At 41.5% G+C, this 25982-nt stretch overlaps 1 protein-coding gene across 1 annotated transcript in view; it reads right to left on the bottom strand.

The window, feature by feature from the left end:
- The window catches only part of LOC112073748 (myosin heavy chain, fast skeletal muscle-like), a 39037-nt gene extending 20585 nt beyond the window's left edge, over positions 1–18452 (bottom strand). Inside the window, exons 1-27 of the mRNA XM_024140983.2 lie at positions 18225–18452; positions 16155–16301; positions 15786–15942; positions 13855–13882; positions 13538–13649; positions 13270–13362; positions 13051–13111; positions 12523–12621; positions 11260–11363; positions 10721–10859; positions 10323–10441; positions 9961–10110; positions 9696–9866; positions 9166–9469; positions 7473–7537; positions 7289–7376; positions 7054–7171; positions 6035–6158; positions 5471–5607; positions 4828–5083; positions 2861–3103; positions 2354–2530; positions 2112–2257; positions 1829–1919; positions 780–1169; positions 556–682; positions 248–366 (exon numbers count right to left, since the gene is read on the bottom strand). Of these exons, the coding sequence (XP_023996751.1) occupies positions 248–366; positions 556–682; positions 780–1169; positions 1829–1919; positions 2112–2257; positions 2354–2530; positions 2861–3103; positions 4828–5083; positions 5471–5607; positions 6035–6158; positions 7054–7171; positions 7289–7376; positions 7473–7537; positions 9166–9469; positions 9696–9866; positions 9961–10110; positions 10323–10441; positions 10721–10859; positions 11260–11363; positions 12523–12621; positions 13051–13111; positions 13270–13362; positions 13538–13649; positions 13855–13882; positions 15786–15942; positions 16155–16301; positions 18225–18440 (3981 nt within the window). The 5' untranslated portion in view covers positions 18441–18452. The remainder of the gene's footprint in view (positions 1–247; positions 367–555; positions 683–779; positions 1170–1828; positions 1920–2111; positions 2258–2353; positions 2531–2860; positions 3104–4827; positions 5084–5470; positions 5608–6034; positions 6159–7053; positions 7172–7288; positions 7377–7472; positions 7538–9165; positions 9470–9695; positions 9867–9960; positions 10111–10322; positions 10442–10720; positions 10860–11259; positions 11364–12522; positions 12622–13050; positions 13112–13269; positions 13363–13537; positions 13650–13854; positions 13883–15785; positions 15943–16154; positions 16302–18224) is intronic.
- Between the last annotated feature and the right edge of the window lie 7530 nt (positions 18453–25982).

Below are 25982 nucleotides of genomic sequence, written 5' to 3' on the forward strand. Positions count from 1 at the left end.
AGTTATCATTACTCACTGTGTATCTATTACTCGTGTTATTATCTTTCTATTATTTCTCTATTTTTCTCTCTGCATTGTTGGGAAGGTCCCATAAGTAAGCATTTCACTGTTAATCCACACTTGTTGTTTACGAAGCACGTGACAATTTGATTTTGATTTGAAGTCTCTGAGGGTGGCGTAGTCACCGTCTACATGTAGATATTTCTCTAAACTCTGTGATTGGTGGAGTCCATATTGGGTTCCTTACCTTGACCTCCTCCTCAATCTGCCTCTTCAGCTCCTCCACCTGCTGGGTGAAGGCCTGTTTGCCTCTGGTCAGCTGAGACACCAGTGCTTCCTTCTCTTCCAGCTGGCGGCCAGACTCACCTGCAGAGATAGAGGTTGTTAATGGGGTCTCTGTTCTCTATGATTAAAAATGTTTTTTTAGGGCAATGTTAGATGGTGAATAGTATTTTCTCCAAATATTTGAATGTGGACTGGACTTCAAGCCCTCAACACATTTTATTGTGTACCACTTAAGGAAAGCATTGCTTTGCTGTTCATTGTTGATGGTACCATTTTCTGTCAGAAGTCTGGCCCTCTGTCCACTGATGTCAGTGACCTGGCGAAGATTCTCATCATTCTTAGTCTTGAGCTCACTCAGCTGGTCCTCAAGAGTACGGCACATCTTCTCCAGATTGCCCTGTTAGTGAAACATATGGGACTGTCAACTTCAGTTTATTGAATGGTAATTTAGCTGACCCTCCTCAACACTGCTTGACCAAAACATCACTAATCACCTTAGCCTTGGCAATGGAGTCCATGTTGCTGGAGAGGTCATCAATCTCCATCTTGTACTCACTCTTCTCCTTCTCCAGCTTCTGCTTGACGCGCTGCAGGTTGTCGATCTGCTCCCCGAGCTCAGCCACACTGTCGGCCTGCTTCTTGCGCAGAGCGGMGGCTGTGGCYTCATGCTGCARGGTGGACTCTTCAAGATCACGACGCAGCTTCTGGAACTCAGCCTCACGCTTCTTGTTCATCTCAATCTGAGCAGCAGTGGCACCTCCGGCCTCCTCCAGCCTCTCGCTGATCTCCTCAAGTTCCCTGGAGAGATCAGCCCTCTGCTTCTCAACTTTGGCCCTGGCAGCACGCTCAGCCTCAATTTCCTCCTCCAGCTCCTCAATACGGGCCTAAAGTAGGGGGCAGGAGCAGCGGAGAATGAACAATAAATTTGAAACTTTGGAACCTCACAAAATAAGAAAAGGATGTATATTTAGCGTTTTACATTCTGAAATCTTGCTCTGATTTATCATCCAAAGGGTCCCAGAGATAACACGAAGAGTCGTTTAGTTAGATAAAATCCTTTTTCATATCCTAAAAAGGTCCATGTAGCATGCACGATCAATTTTGAATATCCACTCGTTCAATTTACAAAGAAAGGATTCTGTGAAGATCTAACCCTAAACGTTGTTTCAACCAGTCAAATTACGTTTGTATTTATTCCCCAGAGATTCTAGAACATAACCAAACTTCACTATATCATTACAGGTGTAGTTTACACTTTTTTCAAGCACAAAAGAAGAAGACAATTGACTGTATTAAAATGGAGCTGTCCATGCTATCACATAGACCATAATGTCACAGATAAAGTATTTGTCCTCTATCTAACTCTATGGAAGCACCATCTTAACAACGGTAAGAAACATCAGCATGAAACAACATCTTCCAACCTACTGAGCCATCAGAAGCCACCAGTAAAAATGTGTGCTACCAGAAGAAATATGTCACAGTTTTGTCAGGAAATGATTCAGGTGCTTTCCTGTACTGGAGCTTATATCCTGTACTGTACCTGGAGTTCCTTGATCTTCTTCTGCAGCTGAGCTCCCAGAGACTGCTCATCCTCAATCTTGCTGAGGAGCTGGGTGGTCTCAAAGTCCTTCCTAAGAAATACAAAACACATTGATTGCATAATTGGATTTGGTTCGATAGTTTAAAGACAGAGAATTATACCATTCACATAGTTTTTAATAATCACATGCAAATATGAATTCATAATTACAAGAATTAGTCAAGAACAACCATTGTGTTGATCAACATAGTAGGTAATACTGTAGCCATTTGATTGTGTTTACTTCTTGATTTTCTCATCAGACTGCTGCTTGTCATTCTCCAGGTCCATTATGGACTCCTGGGCCAGTTTCAGATCTCCCTCCAGCTTTCTCTTGGATCTCTCAAGGTCCATACGGAGCTTCTTCTCTTGCTCCAGAGAACCCTCAAGCTATAAGATAAAAACAGACATATTGTTGAAATCTAAACAACTGATGATAATGCCATCTAACATACTATAATGGCCAAAATGTCAAACTCCACTCACGTCGTCCACTTGCTGTTCCAGCTTGGTCTTGGCCTTGGTCAGAGTGTTGACTTTGTCCTCCTCTGCCTGCAGGTCGTCCAGTGTCTGCTGGTGGGCCTCTTGGAGGGCTTTCTTCTCCTTGGTCAGCTTGGCAACACTCTCATCCATAGACGCCATCTCCTCTGTCAGGTTTTTAACCTGAAAACAGCCACAACAAAATGAGTCTTTGGTCACTTCACCATAAAAGAAAGATTTAGTTTGAAATGTATTACATTCATTTAATTCAGATTAGAACTGTATTATTGATTTAACACTAGATGGCATTGTACACCATGCCAGTGTACAGAATGGAAGTCATAAACGAAGGGGGAGCTGAACATTCAATGAATGTGAGGAGTACCCTGCAACTTAAATTCCACTATTTTTCCTGCACCCAGAATACGACTTGAATTCCATTTCAGCTATGTTTTGAGTTGATTATTGTTTGGATTATTGTTTGGTTAGACTGTCTATGGTAAGACACGAGACCTTGTTTTCAGTGGCGTGCTTCTCCTTCTCCACTTTGGCCAGGGTGAGCTCCAGGTCATCAATGTCCTTCTTCAGCTCAGAGCACTCATCCTCCAGCTTCCTCTTCTTGGCAGTCAACTCAGCGTTCATCTCCTCCTCGTCCTCCAGCCTTTCGGTCGTCTCTTTGAGTTTGGCCTCCAGCTGGATCTTGCTCTTGATGAGCCCCTCACACCTTTCCTCAGCATCGTTCAGATTTTCTGATTCCTGTTTTCAGAACAGGATAAAAAATCTGCGTCCTCACTTTCTGTATGAAAATATAGACTAACATTTGTCAAAGAGGTCAAAGCAAATCAACATAACTTCAATATATATAATACCAGTAGAAATTTTGGACACACCTACTCATTCCAGAGTTTTTCTTTATTTTGACTATTTTCTACATTGTAGAATAATAGTGAAGACATCAACACTATGAAATAACACATATGGAATCATGTAGTAACAAAAGTGTTAAACAAATCAAAATATATTTTAGATTTATGATTCTTCAAAGTAGCCACCCTTTGCCTTGGTGTAGATGTGCACGCCTGATTAATCAATATTCATAAGGAGTCATATGTCGGAGTTCGGAGTGTGGACCTAAACGAGCATTTCCGCACTCGGATAGGAATTACATCGAAGTCGTGGTGGAATCATCCTCTGGAGGGGGCCTTTAAGAAACTTTGTTTGTTTTTCCTTGATTTTGGTAGTTACCACTACTTCACAGTGTGTTCATCGAATCAAATGTTATTTGTCATATACGCCGAATGCAACAGGTGTAGACTTTACCGTGAAATGCTAACTTACGAGCCCTTAACCAACAATGCAGAGTTTTTTTAAAATTGCTAAGAAAAATAGGAAATAGTAACACAATAAATAACAATAACAAGGCTATATATAGGGAGTACCAGTAACGAGTCAATGTGCAGGGGTACCAGGTAGTAATGAGGCCATATATAGGGAGTACCAGTACGAGTCAATGTGCAGGGGTACCAGGTAGTAATGAGGCCATATATAGGGAGTACCAGTAACGAGTCAATGTGCAGGGGTACCAGGTAGTAATGAGGCCATATACAGGGAGTACCGTACGAGTCAATGTGCAGGGGTACCAGGTAGTAATGAGGCCATATATAGGGAGTACAGTAACGAGTCAATGTGCAGGGGTACCAGGTAGTAATGAGGCCATATATAGGGAGTACCAGTAACGAGTCAATGTGCAGGGGTACCAGGTAGTAATGAGGCCATATATAGGGAGTACCAGTAACGAGTCAATGTGCAGGGGTACCAGGTAGTAATGAGGCTATATACAGGGAGTACCAGTAACGAGTCAATGTGCAGGGGTACCAGGTAGTAATGAGCCATATACAGGGAGTACCAGTAACGAGTCAATGTGCAGGGGTACCAGGTAGTAATGAGGCCATATACAGGGAGTACCAGTAACGAGTCAATGTGCAGGGGTACCAGGTAGTAATGAGGCTATATACAGGGAGTACCAGTTACCGAGTCAATGTGCAGGGGTACCCGGTAGTAATGAGGCCATATACAGGGAGTACCAGTAACGAGTCAATGTGCAGGGGTACCAGGTAGTAATGAGGCTATATACAGGGAGTACCAGTAACGAGTCAATGTGCAGGGGTACCCGGTAGTTGAGGTAATACATCATGTAACATACATGTAGGTTGGGGTAAAAGTGACAAGGCAAACAGGAAAAATAATAAACAGAGTTGCAGCAGTGTATGTGGAGAGTGTGAAAATGTGTGTATATGTGTGAACGTGTGTTTGTGTGTGTCTGTCTGTCTGCCTGCTTGCATGTGTGTTCATGTGTGTATTCATGTGTGTTCATGTGTGTATGCATGTGTGTGTTCATGTGTGTTTTCATGTGTAATCATGTGTGTATTGATGTATTCATGTGTGTAAATGTTCCCTTATGAGGGTAGTTGCTCACTCACAGATGCGTTTTGGAGTGCCAGGTCATTCTTCTCCTGCAGCAGGGTCACCATCTTCTCCTCCAACTCCTTCTTCTTGGCCAGAGCCTTGGCCAGGTCTGTCTGCATCTTCTCATAGTTCTCCTTCATGTTGGCCATCTCCTTCTCAGTCTCAGCGCTCTTCAGCAGGGGCTTGATCTTGAAGTACACCTTCATCCACGGCCAGGTTTTCACATTCATGAATGAACGGATGTTGTACTGGATGGAGTAGACGGCATCTCTGGTCAACAGAAAGGATAGAGTGGTATGGTGACTGACAAGCTACATTCTAAGAGAGGAAGAACAACAAAACAGAACCCCTCTGCCCCTTTATGTTTACAGCTGAGGAAGGGGGCAAGGGAAAGGTAACCCCTCTTAAATTCATTGACAGCGCTCTATATGCAACGACTGACAGGCATTTTATACTCTACCAGAATCAATAGGTAAATTCAACACATTAAAATGACAATTGAACAGCTTTCCAAATCCTAAACTGCAGCTTTAAAATAACATTATAAGACGTACTTCCTCATTCTGAACAACTCGCAGCATATACAGTATGGAATCATAATTCCTTACGTACAGGTGGTTCATAGGAAGTTGTGCCAAGATGCCTACTATTCCTCACCTCCTCTCCATCATCTTGGTGAACTCTCTCCTCATGAGGAATCCACGGCTGAGAGCCTGGACCATGCCGACCAGAGAGGCCAGCTTCTCATCTCTCATCTCCTCCAGGACCCCCAGCAGACCGGCTTTGAAGAACACCTGAGCCACAGGTAAACATGGTCAATGGAACCACAGTCAGATGGTAACAGATAGAAAGTGTTGGATCAACAGAGGGGAAAATCACCACAGACCATGGGATAGTGTATTCATAGGTTGAAAGGTTTTGAAACCTTTCATAAGTTGAAAGGTTTTGTGCAGTTGTAGATGAATAATGTAAAGTGATACAGAACTGCAGCCACTGTAACACAATGCACAGGTTAATAAATGTAGTTTCTCTTCTTTACCTGTGGTGTATGACTTTGAAGAAAATAACAGTAGAATGTTTCTCTACCTTTTTATATTAGCTTAATGAAGAAGAAAGTATAACATGATGGGTGATTAACTGGAGAGATGTTGAATGGTAAGGGGTTTTAAAATATAATTAAAGTTGTGTTTTGTCAGCTTTTGCTGGGGGTATTTGACTGACCTTGGTGTGTCCAAACTTGTAGTCCTCGTGATTCACATCAATGGACCCAAGCAGCTTCTCAGAAGCCTTCTTGTTGTCCATGAACTGGCCTTCGGGGATGACACTGGCATTCAGTACTTTATACCTGAATGAGGAGACATGCTTAACATATGTCAAGTTGAAATAGGTTGGTTATATTACGTAAAGGTGACCTTTTCTGACCCTTAGAGTTGATATTTTCCGTTGTTTTGTGTGTGCGTGCGGGGGACCAGTACGAAAAAGTATAAATTTTTTACCAGGTAAGTTGACTGAGAACACATTCTCATCAACAACCTGGTGAACAGTTACAGGAGATCAGATGGAGCCAATTGCAAGCTGGGGATGATTAGGTGGCCATGACAGTATGAGTGCCATATCAGACATTTAGCCAGGAGACCAGGGTTAATAACACCCTTACATTATACACCATGGGATTTTTAATGACCTCAGAGAGTCAGGACATCTGTTTAACTGCCCTGGCACATTGGGATTGCCTTTGACCAGAGGAAAGAGTGCTGCCTGCTGGCCCTCCAACACCACTTCCAGCAGCATCTGATCTCCCATCCAGGACCAACCAGGAACAACAGCTTCAGAGGCAAGCCAGCAGTGGGATGTAGGGTGTTATGCTGCTGGATAACACCAGCTGGTCTCCAATCCAGGGACCAACCAGGAACAACAGCTTCAGAGGCAAGCCAGCAGTGGGATGTAGGGTGGTATGCTGCTGATAAACACCAAGCTGGTCTCCAATCAGGGACAACCAGGGAACAACAGCTTCAGAGGCAAGCCAGCAGTGGGATGTAGGGTGGTATGCTGCTGGATAACACCAGCTGGTCTCCAATCCAGGGACCAACCAGGACCAACCCTGCTTAGCTTCAGAGGGAAGCCAGCAGTGGGATGCAGGGTGGTATGCTGCTGGATAACACCATCTGCTAAATGACTCAAATGTAAATGTAATGTGTATGTATGTATGTATGTGTGCATTTCTGTTTGTGTGTGTGAACCTCTGCTTGAAGTCTGCATAGATGATTCTGCTGGGGAAGCCCTTCCTGCAGATCCTGATCCCCTCCAGAACACCATTACACCTGAGCTGGTGGATAACCAGGAAGTTCTCCATCAGACCTGGAAACACAAACCAAGTCTCTTTTAATACTCATAAACAGGTTCAAGATTGGGCTCGTTAAGGTTACTGATACTTTACTGATTACATAAAAATATATCACTCTATATTTCTTGTACCTGGAGTCTTTGACTCGTTGGGGATCAGGCAGCGCACAAAGTGAGGATGAGTGCTCCTCAAGTTGGTCATCAGCTTGCCCAAGTTCTCCTGGAAGAGGATTACAAACCATTTTTAAAATATAAATCATCGATGATAATCGATGCACCTTTTGAAGGACTGAATATACACATTTCAAAAGATCACCCTGAACTGCGAGGACACAGTCTGCATGGAACCACCCTTCTTCTTGCCTCCTTTCTTGCTTGTATCTGTTAAAAAGGGCAAAAGTAAGAGGTCATTATGAACAAGACAATCTCGGGTTAACTTCACATTAATCTTAATGCAAATGTTGTTGAGTAAATGAACCCAGGGAAATGTGATACATTCAAAGACTTTAAAGAAAATGTAGGTTGGAGGTCTAACTACCCACTGGGCACAAACAGGTTAAATCAATGTTGTTTCAAAGTCATTTGTTAATGTATTGTGACGTGGAATATACGTGGAAAATACACTGGATTTGAAATGTTATCTTCAAGTTAATCATTAAGATGTTGAATTCACGTCTCCATCTCAACCAAAAATTGAAGTTAAATAATGTGACTAAACCAAATCAAACGTTATTTGAAGTGCATTTAGAGTTTGATTAGATTAGATTTAGTCCTATTCTTTAACATAGATTTTTGCTTGAGATGGAGACGTGAATCCAACATATCAATTATTAATTTGTAGACAAACTGCATATTGAATTGTGCTTGGTTGTCAGCGCAACCAAATATCAACATTTGAAGGAGATGTTTCTTCTGCTTAGATAGTTCCATCTGTGATTTCATCTTCAGTTAGTCTTCAAATTAATAATTGAAATGGTGGATTTACGTCTCCATCCAAACCAAAAATTTTAAATGCACTTTAAATGAAGTTTAATTTGATTTAGTCCTATTCTTTAACTTTGATTCTTGGTTGCGATTGAGATGTCAATCCAACATATTATTATTATTATTATTATTTTTTTTTTTCACCTTTATTTAACCAGGTAGGTCAGTTGAGAACAAGTTCTCATTTAGAACTGCATCCTGGCCAAGATAAAGCAAAGTAGTGCAACAAAAACAACAACACAGAGTTACACATGGAGTAAACAAACGTTCCAGTTTGTAGACAAACTGGAATTAAAGCCAGACTAAGTCAGTGGCACAAAAGATAAATCTCCTTCAAATGTTGATATTTGGTTGCGTTGACAACCAAACACAATTCAATATAGCCTATTAACTTGTCGAAAAGGTAAACAAATTATATGTTGGATTCACGTCTCCAACTTAACCAAAAATAAAAGTTAAAGAATAGGATTAAGCCAGTGGCTCAGATGAAACTATCCTGCATTAGATATCCTTTAAATGTTGATATTTGTTTGAGTTGTCAGACAAACATAATTCAATATGACTTTTGCAATACAGTAAATTGCCTAAAGTTAAGGCTATCTTACAAACTAATGTAACAGTATTTATTCAACCTTAAAATGAGTTACACCTCCATGGCCACATGTTCTGGTTAGCCTATTGTAACTATAAATGTCTTCTTATGTAATCATAGAAAGCTTTGTTTTTGAACTTTGCTTTTAAATAGTTGAAAGAGCAGTGATAACACATTTAGATGAGAACTAAACCAAAAATCGGACATTTGTTTTTCCATTGGAATTTGGTTGTGCTTTAATATGGTTAAAAGCATTTTGATAACACATTAGGATATCAATAAACTTCTGGCTGTCTTTTTGAATTGGTGAATAAAGGTTGGAATTTGGTTGATCAATGCGTCAACCAATATTACCCACATTCCACGTTGAAATGACGTGGTGTGCTCAGTGGGTATCGCTTAGTTAAATCTGTTGATGTGATGCTAGTCTTACCCTCAGGTGGGGCAGCAACATACAGGGTAGCCAACAGTTTGACTGAGGACTTTCCGTACAGCTGAAGAACAGAGTCGTTCAGGGGGTCCTTGTTTTTGTCCAGCCAGCCAGTAATGTTGTAGTCCACAGTGCCGGCATAGTGCACCAGGGAGAAGTGGGCCTCTGCCTTGCCTTTGGCAGGCTTGGGCTTCTCAAATGCCTGGTTTTTGCCAAGATGCTGGTCATAAAGCTTGTTCTTGAAGGTAGTGTCTGAAGACTTGGGGAACATGCACTCCTCTTCAAGGATGGAGAAGATGCCCATTGGCTTCACGAAAAGAGATGTATATCAAATTATTGAAATGTACAATTAGGATCACATTTATTCCTTTACCAAACATGCTATTATAGGATTATATTCATTTAGGGGCATGTCATAGGAAACATACTGAGTTCTCAACAGTCAGATTCCTCGTACCATTGTGATAATCTCACACAGTGCTCCCTATGAGCTATGCTGTTACGGTCCATTTTAATTCTCACAGACAGCTTACCTTCTCAATTAGCTCAATGCAGGCAGCCAAGTCCATGCCGAAGTCAATGAAGGCCCAGACGATTCCCTCCTTCTTGTACTCCTCTTGTTCCAGGACGAACATGGTGTGGTTGAAAAACTGTTGCAGTTTCTCATTGGTGAAGTTGATGCACAGCTGCTCCATGCTGTTGTACTGTTGAAGGAATTTCAAAAGGCATCATTTCATCGTACAAGGCTGTAATCCCTCTCAGTCACAATTAATTGTCTTGTTCTGGTCTCACGCTCACATCAAAAATCTCAAACCCGGCAATGTCGAGCACACCAATATAGTACTTCCTTGGATTCTTGGTGTCCAACATCTGGTTTATACGGATGACCATCCACAAGAACATCCTCTCATAGATGGACTTGGCCAGGGCCGAGACGGAGTTATTGACCTGCAATAATAACAGCTCAAATGAATACATGAGATGTTGACCATGTCTAGTAATAAGGTGATAAAAGCTTGGGGAAAAACACATTACTATTCGCTTCTGGGGAGTTGCAGCGATGAGACAAGATAGTAATTGAATTTGGGAGGAAAGGGGGTAATGCACTCATCCCCAAAATAATTCCTGTGCTCAGAAGATGCTGTTATTTACCACCTTACCTGAGGTACAGTCTGTCCCTTGGTCACATACTCATTGCCGACCTTCACTCTGGGGTAGCASAGAGCCTTCAACATCTCAGCTGAGTTCAGGCCCAGTAGGTAACCGATTTTATCAGCCACTGGAGAGAGAACCAACAACAACAGACTCAGGCTTGTTTCTGATGTCATAATGACAAAATCATTTGTGGGTTACATCTTTTGTGGGTTACGTTTTGATTTTCAACCACATCCACCATTTCAAATCAATTCTGGAGGTAGGAATTTGGTCTCCTGCCTGACTCATGTCTATCTTAAGTGTTTTATTTCTATGTTTGGAAATGGGACTAATGCTTTCCATATTGTATATCAATGAATGGGACTAATGCTTTACATATTGTAAATCAATGAGTGGGACTCACCTTCTGTGCCATCTGGCTCGGCCTGCTCCTCACGTTGCTTCTGCTTGAAGTGCAAGTTGCCATGGTGCAGTACAGCTCCTGTCAGCTTGTAGATGCCCATCTTCTCCTCATTAGTGAAGCCTAGGATTCCAATGGCATCCTGGCATTGGAGAGGACGTATAACAGTGATTAACTGACGATAATTTGTTCAGCTACAGCATGATACAGTGCTCACTACAGAACAAATTGTATGAATGGAATTGACTGGCTTCTCTGTTTCACATACCTTTCCTAACACGCTAGTAGATGGCAGCACAAAAGGAGTTTTAACACAGTTCCACAGGGCATTTAGCGGCACTCTCTTGTGGATGTTTTACATGTATGTGCCCCAAGGTGAAGTGTGAAGGCCTAACTAACACAAGGCATTTAGAATCAAACTAAAACATATATGACAATTCCCAGCTGCCACCAAGTTGAAATTGCTCAGTGCATTCAGTGTGTATGGTGGTTCTACCCATTCCATATCTAGAGTTTGATTAATAACCCTTTGTATGACTCACATCTGTGGCATCCAGCTCTTCCTTGTCGTTGATGCTGGCCACAGTGATCTGACCCTGGCTGCACATGGGGAAGTCGTAGGGGTTGGTGGTGATGAGTGACATTTCTGTGAACAGCAGAGGACGGCTTGTCAGTTAAATCTCTTAGAATTCTGCTGTCTACCTTTACAGTATCTCTCCCTCCTTTACTCCATAGGTGAACTCAAGGATACATGTAGTATACAATAATGTCATGACTTTCCCTCCTGGGTGAGGATCAAAGGGAGCCCCCCCCCCCCCTCTCTCCCACCAGAGAGGAAGGGGGGCGAAGTGGGGCCGGTCCTAGAACTTTAACGACCGGTCGTAAACTTCCACTCTCTCTGCACTGCAATCCTTTGTGTGTAGAGAGAGACTCCGCCCAAAACTTTAACATCAACAGGACATTGAAACAATATTTCTACCGTAAATAATGAGGGAAGTGGTTGTGAGGGACTTAAAGAACAATCATACTACTTTCCGTATGAAATATTATAGTTTATTTTGATTTTAGAGTACCTGAGGATTAAATAGAAATTTCGTTTGACTTGTTTTAACAAAGTTTAGCGGCAACTTTTGGGACTCCTTTGTCTGCATGTTGAACGAGCGGATTACTGAAATCAATAGCGCCAACTAAACAGACTTTTTGGGAATTAAAGAATAAATGTATCTAACAAAACGACTACTTATGTTGTAGCTGGGACCCTTGGGATTGCAAACAGAGGAAGATCTTCAAAAGTAAGTGATTTATTTAATCGCTATTTGTGATTTTATGAAGCCTGTGCTGGTTGAAAAATATGTTGATGTGGGGCGCCGTCCTCAAACAATCGCATGGCATGCTTTCGCCGTAAACCCTATTGTAAATCGGACAACGCAGTTAGATTAACAAGAATTTAAGCTTTTAACCGATATAAGATACTTGTATGTTCATAAATGTTTAATATTACGATTATTTATTTGAATTGCACGCCCTCCATTTTCACCGGATGTTGTCGGCTGGTGTCCTGCTAGCGGGACGCCTATCCCCAAGAAGTCAATGAATAGCTGTCATCGCATTAATGGTAGTAATGTCACAACAATAAATAGCATGAAAAGAGGGGACTGAGACACCTGGACTAGTGCTTCACAGTTCATTACTTGGTACCTTGAATGTACCTATTTTAATAGTATTAATAGTGTGGACCATTAACCATTTTTTATAAGTTCCACAGATAGGGGTGTAATGTTCTCTGAACCTCTACATTTCCATACCAACTATCTCAGGTTTGTGGCCTGTCATCATTTGGAAGAAGATGTGGTAGCCTCTCTCATCGGGCAGCTGGAAGGACACTCTGGACTTCTCCAGCAGGTCTGAGAGAGAGAGAGAGAGCGAGAGAGCGAGAGAGCGAGCGGGCGGAGGCCAGAGGGCGAGAGAGCGAGAGAGAGAGGAGAGAGAGAGAGAGAGGAGAGAGAGAGAGAGAGAGAGAGAGAGAGAGAGAGAGAGAGAGAGAGAGAGAGAGAGAGAGAGAGAGAGAGAGAGAGAGAGAGAGAGAGACACAGAACAGACAGACAGACAGACAGACAGACAGACAGACAGAACAGACAGACAGACAGACAGACAGAGCCAGACAGACAGACAGACAGACAGACAGACAGACAGACAGACAGACAGCACAGACAGACAGACAGACAGACGACAGACAGACAGACAGAGCAGACGACGACAGAGATCAAAAAAAGATCTCAAAAAAGTATGTGTGAATTTAGGAAAGCATTGAGAAACAATCAAAACCAACTCACAGGTCTCAATGTCTGCTTTAGCCAGTTTGCCTCCTTGGAAATGAATCCTAATGAATTTACCCTATAGTAGAGCATGGGGGTTAGAAATAGGTCAACTATTTTGATAGACCCCTTTAAATGTTACAGTTTGTAGGACATATATTGATACAACAATAGGGAACTACTAAAATAAATGTTTCCAATGCAAGGTAACTTCCACAGTATGGCCTTCATACTTACAAAGCGAGACGAGTTGTCGTTCCTCACTGTCTTGGCATTACCGTAAGCCTCCAGCAGAGGGTTAGCTGCAATGATCTGATCCTCAAGAGACCCCTGATTGAGACAAACACAAGTAGCTCGGAAACTGATAAAGAGGTAAAGTTTGTTTTTGCTAAATAGCTTGAACACTTTTCTTGAAACAGGATTCACAGCTGGAAAAAAGAGTTTACACAGCCCATCAGACTGAAATGTGTTAAAAAGGCAAACACAAGCCCTAACCCTAACCTACCTGCATTTTGCCGGGCTCGTCCTTTTTCTTTTCACCACCAGACACTGCAATGGTGGCGAAGTACTGGATGACACGCTTGGTGTTGACAGTYTTTCCTGCACCGGATTCTCCGCTGGTTTATATGAGAGGGAAATAGGGGTTTCAGTCACATGTTTGAGTATCAGATTGGGATTCACTAAAATAGCATTGAGAATACAACAAATATTCACAGTAATCGACTTATCATTACGCGTAGCCTAATCCAATCATAATGTTGTGTATTTTCATCACACCCAAGTTATAATAGAAACACTTTGAAATGTTTGTATACAACTTACGTAATCAGGACGGACTGGTTCTCATTATCTGGAACCAAAAACACATTGCTTATCATTTTGGGGCGACAAGTAGTCTACAGTAGTGGTTAGAGCGTTGGGCCAATAACCGAAAGGTTGCTGGATCAAATCCCAGAGCTGACAAGTTAAAAATCTGTTGTTCTGCCCCTGAACAAAGCAGTTAAACCACGTTTCCCCGGTAGGCTGTTGTTGTAAATAAGAATTTGTTCTTAACTCACTTGCCTAGTAAAATAAAGGTTAAATAAAAATCATACTCAAGCAACATGTATGGCATTTACACAAATCACTGATGATTAACTTAAGATAAATTTATAATAAAAGGATTGTGGGGGATGTTTTGTTAGACTTCAGTGCAGCTTTTGACATTATCTGCCGCTGGAAACACACGTGTTATGGCTTTACGTCCTCTGCTATATTGTGGTTTGAGTCATGGCTTTAGGTCCTCTGCTATATTGTGGATTGAGTCATGGCTTTACATCCTCTGCTATATTGTGGATTGAGAGTTATCTGTCTAACAGAACACAGCGGGTGTTCTTTAATGGAATCCACCATAATCCAGGCAGCTGTTTGGGTCACTTACTTGTCTCATTCTTTACTAATGACCTGTAACTGGCACTGAGTAAATCAAATCAAACTTTATTTCTCACATGCGCCAAATACAACAAGTGTAGACCTTATCCATGCAATGCATACTTACAAGCCCAACAGTGCAGTTCAAGAAAAGTTAAGAAAATATTTACCAAATAAACTAATGTAAAAATTTATAAAAAGTAACACAATAAAATAACAATAATGAGGTTATATACAGGGGGTACCGGTACCGAGTCAGTGTGCGGGGGTACAGGGTAGTTGAGGTAATTTGTACATGTAGGTAGGGGTGAAGTGACTATGCATAGATAATAAACAGCGAGTAGCAGCAGTGTATAAAACAAATGGAGGGGGGGTCAATCTAATAGTCCGGTGGCCATTTAATTAATTGTTCAGCAGTCTTATGGCTTGGGGGTAGAAGTTGTTAAGGAGCCTTTTGGTCATAGACATGGCGCTCTGGTACCGCTTGTCGTGCAGTAGCAGAGAGAACAGTCTATGACTTGGGTGACTGGAGTCTCTGACACTGCCTGTGTGTCTATGTATGCTGATGACTCAACACTACATGACAGCTGCTACAGCAAGTGAAATCACTGCAACACTTAACAAAGAGCTGCAGTCAGTTTCAGAATGGGTGGCAAGGAATACATTAGTCCTAAATATTTGTTTAACTAAAAGCCTTGTATTTGGGACAAGTCATTTACTAAACCTTAAACCTCAACTCAATTTTGCAATAAATCATGTGGAAATTGAGCAATTTGAGGTTACTAAACTGCTTGGAGTAACCCTGGATTGTAAACTGTTATGGTAAAAACATATTGATGAAGTAGTAGCTATGAAATGTGCTATGTTTTTAATTGTATATAACTGCCTTAATGTTGCTGGACCCCAGGAAGAGTAGCTGCTGCCTTGACAGGAACTAATGGAGATCCATAATAAACCCCAGGAAGAGTAGCTGCTGCCTTGGCAGGAACTAATGGGGATCCATAATAAACCCCAGGAAGAGTAGCTGCTGCCTTGGCAGGAACTACGGGGATCCATAATAAACCCCAGGAAGAGTAGCTGCTGCCTTGGCAGGAACTAATGGGATCCATAATAAACCCCAGGAAGAGTAGCTGCTGCCTTGGCAGGAACTAATGGGGATCCATAATAAACCCCAGGAAGAGTAGCTGCTGCCTTGGCATTTTCCATTCAAGGCTAGTGAAAACAGATATTCCCAGCAGACTGTTCAAACCTAGACTAGAAAGCAGTAGATACCTCTCTAAAGCATATTTTAACTTCCTTCCATCCATTCATCCATCCATCCATACATCCGCGAGAGCTCGTACCGATCTGCATGAACTGAAAGGCGTTGTCAGAGACGGAGAAGATATGGGGTGGAGCCTCCATCCTCTTCTTCCCTCTGTAGGCGTTGACAACCTCCATGTCGTACACGGGGAGCCACTTGTAGGGGTTCACCGTGGCACAGAACAGCCCAGAGTAGGTCTGGATGAAAGGGATTCAATTCAATTAGGGGATTAGCAAAATCTGACTGACATTTACCTGGATTTCTGTGAGGATGTGGGTGTACACTCTGGGATACTGATGTAGATCTGCTGTATTGGTATGTGTTCGTTTCTACCATTCATGGATGTGTAGTGTATGTGTGTGTTTGTTATGTTCATGTATGTGTGTCTGTGTTGATGCAGGCTACTTACATAGATCATCCATGCTGCATAACGCTCTTTGAGGTTGTACAACACAGAGGCTTCATTCAGGTAGGTCATCATGGCCATGTCCTCAATCTTATCGTATTTAGGGGGGTTCATCTGGAAGATGTCTGCATCTTTGAACTCTTTTCCTTCCTGAAACAGTCAGAAATCTAGATTACATGCAGATCAAACTGGACATGACTGAAAACGTGTTGCTCATTAAATACACATGTGTATTTGTATGTGCAGCCCTGTTCAATCCAACTACATTGTAGTTATCTACATATAAACTACATATATATTATCACCCACTGACACATACATGGAGATTTTTGACTAGTCAATTTAAAAATGATGCCATTTTTAAATAGTAGCTATAAAAATCATGTGTTTAAAGGTTATATTCTGTTTACAGAAAACAAATAAATCCTTCTTAATCTGTCTTTTGTTACAATTTTTTTCTTTAAGGGGGAGATCAAGCTGATCCTAACTGTTACAGGCCTAGTTCTATTTGCCCTGTTTATCAAAAGTGTTGGTAAAACTTGTCAAAAATCAACTGACTGGCTTTCTTGATGTCTATAGTATTCTCTCGGGTACGTAATCTGGTTTCCGCTCAGGTTACGGATGTGTCACTGCAACCTTAAAGGTCCTCAATGATGTCATCATTGCCCCTGATTCTAAGCAATGTTGTGCTGCTATTTTTACTGACTTGGCCAAAGCTTTTGATACGGTAGACCATTCCATTCTTGTGGGGCAGCTAAGGAGTATTGGTGTCTCTGAGGGGTCTTTGGCCTGGTTTGCTAACTACCTCTCTCCACTGCCAGTCACCAAGGGACTACCCCAAGGCTCAATCCTAGGCCCCACACTCTTCTCAATTTACTTCAACAACATAGCTCAGGCAGTAGGAAGCTCTCTCATCCATTTATATGCAGATGATACAGTCTTATACTCAGCTGGCCCCTCCCCGGATTGTGTGTTAAACGCTCTACAACAAAGCTTTCTTAGTGTCCAACAAGCTTTCTCTGCCCTTAACCTTGTTCTGAACATCTCCAAAACAAAGGTCATGTGGTTTGGTAAGAAGAATGCCCCTCTCCCCACAGGTGTGATCACTACCTCTGAGCGTTAACAGCTTGAGGTAGTCACCTCATACAAGTACTTAGGAGTATGGCTGGACTGTTCTTCTCTCAGCACATATCAAAGCTGCAGGCTAAAGTTAAATCTAGACTTGGTTTCCTCTGTCGTAATCACTCCTCTTTCACCCCAGCTGCCAAACTAACCCTGATTCTGATGACCATCCGACCATCCTACTGGCTAGATGTTCTTTACCATTTGGCCATCAGATTTGCCACCCATGCTCCTTATAGGACACATCACTGCACTCTATACTCCTCTGTAAACTGGTCATCTCTGTATACCCGTCGCAAGACCCACTGGTTGATGCTTATTTGTTCAACTTTCTTGGGCCTGAGATATCTACGGCAGGCCTCATCCTCCCCATACAACACCCGTACTGACAGTCACATTCTGTTAAAGGTCCCCAAAGCACACACATCCCTGGGTCGCTCGTCTTTTCAGTTCGCTGCAGCTAGCCGACTGGAACGAGCCGCAACAAACACTCAAACTGGACAGTTTTATCTAAATTTCTTCATTCAAAGACTCCATCATGGACACTCTTACTGACAGTTGTGGCTGCTTTGCGTGATGTATTGTTGTCTCTACCTTCTTGCCCTTTGTGCTGTTGTCTGGGCCCAATAATGTTTGTACCATGTTCTGTGCTGCTACCATGTTGTGCTGCTGCCATGCTGTGTTGTCATGTGTTGCTGCCTTGCTATGTCATTGTCTCAGGTCTCTCTTTATGTAGCGTTGTCTCTTGTCGTGATGTGTGTTTTGTCCTATATATTTTTTCATATAAAAGAATATATATATATATCCCAGCCCCCGTCCCCACAGGAGGTATTGTGCCTTTTTGTAGGCCATCATTGTAAATAAGAATTTGTTCTTAACTGACTAGCCTAGTTAAGGTTTAGAAAAATAGAGTAATTCCACAAACTTCAACACTTTTCAAATCAGGCTTACCTCCTTAGTGCCGTTGGGATTTGTGACTGTCACAGTACACTTTCCGTCGGCCCTGCCAGTAATTAAACCCTTAAGGTAAAGCTCCTTGGCATCTGACACATAGCAGGAATTCTTTGAATCAAAGGGTGCTGTTTGTGCCTCAATCCTCTCCCTCTCAGGCTTACGGAGGTATATGGCAGCCTTGCCGTAGATGGCCATCTCCGCGTCCGTGCTCATGGTGACGGATCACTAGGAAAGAGATTAAATAAGAAAAAGAAACAGGATTGACTCTGTGGCTCTTCCTCACTAGTCATCAGAGTTAGGTGAGCGACATATCTCATATAATATTTTTGTCACTTTTAATGTGAAGACTAAAACCATGTCTCACCTTCTTTCCCTCCTCCTACAGATTACGTTGTACTTCTTGGAGGACGCTGTTAAACAGTAGGGTGTTGTGAATATTCACAAGTCCAAAGCCTTATCATTTAGCCCCCGAATAATTTTTTTTGAATGGCATCATTCAACACAATCATTACAGCCATTTCCAATTCAGCTACAGGTGCAGCTGGTAACTTTCATTTTCCTACAACTCACTTTACTATATGTTTACTTTACATTATGTAAAGAATTCAAATATACAGCCCTGAAAACTCAGTTACATTCTAGACCACTCAAATTCCAAACAAGTGCAGGAGCATCACATTTGACAGTAAATGAAAGGTACAGATTTTAAGTAAAACACATTTAAAGTAATACACATTTTTTAAGCAACATTTTAAATCAAAGCCACTTGATTGCATATTGTAACATCTTTCAATAGACACGTAAAAAAAAATGTAGAACTCAATTTAAACAGTGCAGTTAGTTACTGTTGCAGATGCTGAGCACAAATATGATACAAAGGTAAAAATGTGAGGAGATGGAGACAGCCTTACCACAGAGGAAGAAGGTATCTGACTTGTGGATGCTGGTGCCTCAGTCTCCTTATATCTGGTTGAAAGTGCCAACCAAGCACAAGTTAATTATGGACCACTCTGGTTAAGGAAATGGATTGGAGGAGAGACCTCTGTATTTCTCTGTCTTACCAGCGTCACCAACTTCCAGGAGCACCACACTACATGACTTTGGAATTGAATATTAGTCTCCATTTATTTTCACTGAATTTATATAAAGGATAGTGGCCATTACCAAAAAATTATGATATCATCAAAAACCACTGGGACTCAAATACTGTAATGGAGTGAATCCACTCTATTAAATACATGTTTAAAATCTTTAACAAATGTTTAGATATTTAAGTAGACAGAAGATATTTTTTGGCCTGTTTGTGGGTGGAGAGAACATTTTTTACCCTGCAGACTAAGAGTTTATGACAATTTATTTTAAAGATATTGCATGATATGTGACCTTTGTTTTTGTATTTGAGGGACATGTTTCTCTAAGCTCCAAACTTGGTCTGAGGGGGGGGGGGGGGGGGACAGGGGGGACATCGTTTATATGTTAAAAAAGTTTAGGAGGGGTTGGGGGGATGTGGAGGGTGACACTGATATACTGTTAACGAAGTTACGCTCGGGAGAGTTGGATTATTCACTAGAGTTGGGTTGAAGCATTAGGTTGCAAAGAGAAGGACAAACTGAATTGCTTTCAAGGAGGACTGGCTTGACTTGTGAGTATGACCACACCTATTTTGATCATGACCTAAAGCTATTGGGTTTCTTCCCAAAATTGTAAAGAAAATGTTGTGATCCATTTAATAAACACAAGAGACCACTAAATTAGATAAAAGGGTGTGGTGGCAGTAGTAGGACCAGCGGCATCTAGTGGGGCAAATCTGGTACTTTCACACTAATTTATGATAAAGAATGCTTGTCAGACATAGAGAACTGATACTGTATACTGGTTGTTGGAGTGGGATTGGGGTGGGAGCTTATTTTCTCAGAGATCAAATTATATTTCAACAAAATAATGTTTCAGGAGTCCTAATCGTATCTGTTCATAACTACATAAGTGATTTCAGCACAATCTGAGACGACGGGTGTCATCCTCTTTCTTGTGCTTTTTGAGGCGGAAAGAACCATCAGACTTTATTGATTTAGAACACGGGGAAGCCCTTGCTGAGTACTGCAGTGATCCCCCTTGCTGAGTACTGCAGTGATCCCCCGTTTCCTAAAACAATAACACATGTTGGCTATAAATTGGCTAGCCATCAAGCTGTCAGGGGAAGCCCTCACTACACGCTGACTCACAGACACTCAGGTGGAGATGTAAAGTGTGGTTATTTAACTAGGTTAACTATGGTTATTATTATAGAGTGGTTGTGGTTATTTAACTAGGTTAACTATGGTTATGTATTATAGAGTGGTTGTGGTTATTTAACTAGGTTAACTATGGTTATGTATTATAGAGTGGTTGTGGTTATTTAACTAGGTTAACTATGGTTATTGTGGTTAATTTTACTAAAATACTTCAATAGTCATATAGAAAAGTCCACAGACCCTCTCCAAAAGGCTTTCGGAGCCATCATTGACTCCATTGGTTTTGTCCAACTCGTCTCCGAACCTACGCATTTGCCACAGTCATACCCTGGATCTAGTTTTGTCCCGTGGAATTAATATTGTGGAAATAAATGTTTTTTCTAGTAATCCTGTTCTATCAGACCACCATTTTATTACGTTTGCAATCACAGAAAATAATCTGCTCAGACCTCAACCAAGGATTTTCAAAAGCCGCACTATAAATTCTCAGACAACCCAATGATTCCTAGATGCCCTTCCAGATCCCGGACCTGCTGTTTTCTACTCTCCCTCTCTCGCTCTCTGACTCTCTCTACCGCACCTGCTGTCTCAACCTCTGAATGATCGGCTATGAAAAGTCAACTGACATTTACTCTTGAGGTGCTGACCTGTTGAACCCTCTACAACCACTGTGATTATTATTTGACCCTGCTGGTCATTTATGAACATTTGAACATATTAAAGAACAATCTGGCCTTAATGGTCATGTACTCATAATCTCCACCGTCAGAAGAGGACTGGCCACCCCTCAGAGCATGATTCCTCTCTAGGTTTATTCCTAGGTTCCTGCCTTCATAGGAAGTTTTTCCTAGCCACCGTGCTTCTACATTTGCATTGCTCGCTGTTTGCAGTTTTAGGCTGGGTTTCTGTATAAACACTTTGTGACATCTGCTGATGTAAAAAAGGCTATATCAATACATTTTATTTGAGACTCTTGTTGAACATCTCATTCCAAAATCATGGGCATTAATATGGAGTTGGTCCTCCCTTTGCTGCTATAACAGCCTCCGCTCTTCTGGGAAGTCTTTCCAATAGATGTTGGAACATTGCTGCAGGGACTTGCTTTTATTCAGCCACAAGAGCATTCGTGAGGTCGGGCACTGATGTTGGGCGACTAGGCCTGGCTCGCAGTGGGCATTCCAATTCATTCCAAAGGTGTTCCATGGGGTTGAGGTCAGGGCTCTGTGCAGGCCAGTGAAGTTCTTCCACACCAATCTCGACAAACCATTTCTGTATGGACCTCGCTTTGTGTATTGGGGAACTGTCACGCTGACACAGGAAAGGGCCTTCCCCAAACTAATGCCACAAAGTTTGAAGCACAGAATCATCTAGAATGTCATTGTATGCTGTAGCATTAAGATTTCCCTTCACTTGAACTAAGAGGCCTAGCCCGAATCATGAAAAAGCCCCAGACCATCCTCCACTAAACTTTACATTTGGCACTATGCAATGGGGCAGGTAGCGTTCTCCTGGCATCCGCCAAACCCATATTCATCCATCGGACTGCCAGATGGTGAAGCATGATTTATCACTCCAGAAAACGCATTTGCACTGCTCCAGAGTCCAATGGCGACGAGCTTTACACCACTCCAGCCGACGCTTGGCATTAAGCATGGTGATCTTAGACTTGTATCCGGCTGCTCGGCCATGGAAACTCATGAAGATCCTGGCAAACATCTGATGTTGCTTCCAGAGGCAGTTTGGAACTCGGTAGTGAGTGTTGCAACTGAGGACAGACGTTTTTTATGCCTCAGCCCTCAGCGTTCCCATTCTGTGAGCTTGTGTGGCCTACCACTTCGCGGCTGAGCTGTTGTTTACACTTCACAATAACAGCACTTATAGTTGACCGGGCAGCTTTAGCAGTGCAGAAATGTGACGAACTGAATTGTTGGAAAAGTGGCATGCTATGACGGTGCCAAATTGAAAGTCACTGAGCTCTTCAGTACAGGCCATTCTACTGCCAATGTCAGTCTACGGAGATTGCACGGCTGTGTGCTCAATTTTATACACCTGTCAGCACTAATTTGAAGGGGTATCTACATACTTTTGTATATATAGTGTACTTCTTGAACTGTGTGTCTGAGAATGCTGGGAATCCACCTGCCTTCTGGAAGGCAGTGCAATCTCTGAAACGAAACTCCACCCCCTCAATACCCCAGCAGATTAGGACAACCTCAGATAAAATGGTCATTTTTGTTGTTTTTATAACCACTTTGCCTCAGATGGCACCTTATTGGACAGAATAGCTTCTGGTTGCAGAGATAAATTCCCAGATACACATTCCTCATGTTCATTTCGACCATTTGATGTCTATGTACTAAGTGCCTTATTGAAGATGTTAAACAATCCACTGGGGCTGACTCACTTAAACCCTTTCTGCTGCAGCTCTCTGTCCCACTTATTGCAGAATCATTAACCTATACTTTTTACTTGACAATAGTTTCAAGGGTTATCCCTAAGATCTGGAAAACGGCACAGTCCCCCCTTACACAAAAACGGAGATCCCTCTGACGTGGATAATTACCGTTCAATTTAAAGCTATCTTGTCTTGCCAAAGTTTTAGAGTCCCTGACCAACTCTCAGTTTAGAACTTTTTATATGTCTTATTCTATTCTTAATGAGAACCAGTCTGGTTATAGACCAGGACATAGCACTGTTTCAGCAGCTACACCTGTCTAGATGATGAGCACCAGTCTGGTTTTAAACCAGGACATAGCCCTGTTTCAGCAGCAATAACATTTTAAAACTGGACATAGCACTGTTAATGATTAAAAATCATTGTGCTGCCTTATTTATGGATCTGTTGAAAGCATTCCATACGTTTCTTCATGTGTCTTGCTATTGGTTCAAGAACTATCGAACGAACAGGAGACAATGTGTACTTACTGATGGTATCATATCTAATTTCCACAATATTATGAAAGGTGTGCCGCAGTGGTCCATTTTGGGCCCTGTTCTCTTCACTATTTACATAAATAATATTGTTCTTTCTGTTAAAATAGTCATTTAGTCCTGTTCCCCCTCCGTACAGCAGGCCATTCATGACCTTTAGCATGGTTTTGACTCAATTCAAAATCCTTTACTGACCTTAAACTAGTGCTAAATGCTAATAAAATTAATATCGTGTTGTTCTCTAGGTCGCTTAATATTAACCCTGAGGACCTGCATATTTGCACATTGAATGGAGCCCAAATTGAGCAAAGTCTCCATTATAACTACTTGGGTTGACGATAATCTACCTTCTGAAACATACATTGAAAAACTGACAAAAAAGATGATAATTAAGATTAGTTTCTTTTATAGAAATAAATCCTGCCTCACTTTTGAAAGTAGGAGGAAGATTTTTCAAGCAACATTTCTCCCAGCACTTGATTATTGTGATATAATCTACATGCCTGCACCTGCCTCTGTTTTGACATTTTTTGATTCATTCCATCACTGACTACTGCATCTTCGTACACATCACTGCATTTTATCACTGACTACTGCATCTTCGTACACATCACTGCATTTTATCACTGGACCATCTTCATATACATCACTGCATTTTATCACTGACTACTGCATCTTCGTACACCACTGCATTTTATCACTGACTACTGCATCTTCATACACATCACTGCATTTTGTATAGTTCTGTTGGCTGGGAGTCTTTGACTACCAGAAGGGCCCAACACTGACTACTTTTTGTATATAAAGCGGTTCTTCAGAGACTCACCTCAGCTCACATATTAATTGGAGCTCCAGCAATTTTCAGAGCCGCTCTCTGGGCTGGCTGGTTCTGGAGGTCCAACGGGTCTCCACTAACCTGGGGAAAAATGCTTTTAGTTTGTATTCCCCCAGTTCAAGGAATAGCCTTCAGGCCACCTTGAAGCTGGACTCGCTGGTCTCCATTGGACGGTTTAGATACATTTTGAGGATGAGAGTTGTGTTTGTTTTGATTAATGTCGTATTTTATTGTACTGATATTGTTCTTTTACATTATTTTGTGTTACATTTTATTCACAGGGCTCCCTTGTAAATGAGACCCTGGTCTCAATGGTGACCCACGCTGTATAAATAAAAGTGAGAAAAAAAACAATACTAAAAAAAATACTATATTAAATTAGTAATATTCAGTTATAACATATTATATGATAATACTCAGCTATACTATATTAAATGATCATACTCAGTTATACTATATTAAATGAGTAATTTAGTATATATTTATTTTATTTTATTTATTGAATATTCGAAACATACAATATACCTGCAATGAATCCGCTCAATAACTACATCATACCAGTCATCCAACAGATTCCCATTCAGAGCGACACACAGAAGCATCCAGGGTCAATGTCCTGCTCAAGGGCACGTTGACCGATCTACCACCAGGCCAGAAAACGTGAACCCGAGAAAAAAGAAAAAAGGAAAAGACAGAAGAAAACACTAAACAACAATGCAAAAAAAAATTTTTTTTTTTTTAACTAAACAAATTTAAAACAAAGGACATCAAGGACAACTAAAATCATAGCAGCAATGCCAACTGTATATGTTTGTGTGCATGTCTGGCACTATTACATGTATGTGTGTGTTCTTGTATGTGTTTATTTGAATGAGAGTGTGTGTATATGCATGTGTACAAACACCTGCATGGCATCAGCCTCAGACAACCTGGCATTAGTTGTAAAAACACTGCCACTTAGTGTCATTCAAATGTACTTTTATTATGTTTTATTTTAACTTAAATTTTTTAAATACTTTTATCTTTGACCATCATTCTATCTCCCGCCCAGTAACTCCACTCCCACTTGTCTCCAATTCCACATACCAACCCTCAGCTTCCCTCAGCCCATCCCATCTATCTCTGCTGGCCACCCACTTCGGGTTTCTACGCAACACATATCTTTCAACTATGCTGTGATGTTTAACGTACAATTTCCATCTATCTAATCGAGTAGAATCCACAGATTGCGAGTTGAAGGTAAATGCTTTTACAAGGAGTATTAGTATATTAGTAATTGACTGACCCGGCCTCTCCAGATCTCCTAACAGTACTATTTCTAGGGTCAATTTTAGATCAATGCTATGCATTTTCAGCCATTCCTGAACCTGAGACCAGAAACAGGCTACCTGAGGGCAATACTCAAATAAATGGTCTATTGATTCTGTATCCTCACAACAAAATCTGCAGAGCTTCGATGATTTTATGCCCCAAATATTCAACATTATGTTGGTGGCAAGAATTCTATATAATAATTTTAGCTGAAAAGCACAAAGTCTTGAATCTGCGTTGTTTTATATATCAACTCATACACCCTGTACCATGGAATCGGTACACAAAAAATCTCTTCCCAACTATTTTGCAATCTGTATGGCACGGTTGTCAACATCCTGGTCCTCAAATGAAACTGGTATACTTTCCTATTTATGCTATTTTTATTGTTTTGATCCTTTATATTAGGCAACAGACCAGTTCCCTACCTCCTCCTGCTGCCACCCG

This window comes from Salvelinus sp. IW2-2015, unplaced genomic scaffold (genome assembly GCF_002910315.2).
Source record: "Salvelinus sp. IW2-2015 unplaced genomic scaffold, ASM291031v2 Un_scaffold2350, whole genome shotgun sequence".
Taxonomy (NCBI): Eukaryota; Metazoa; Chordata; class Actinopteri; order Salmoniformes; family Salmonidae; genus Salvelinus; species Salvelinus sp. IW2-2015.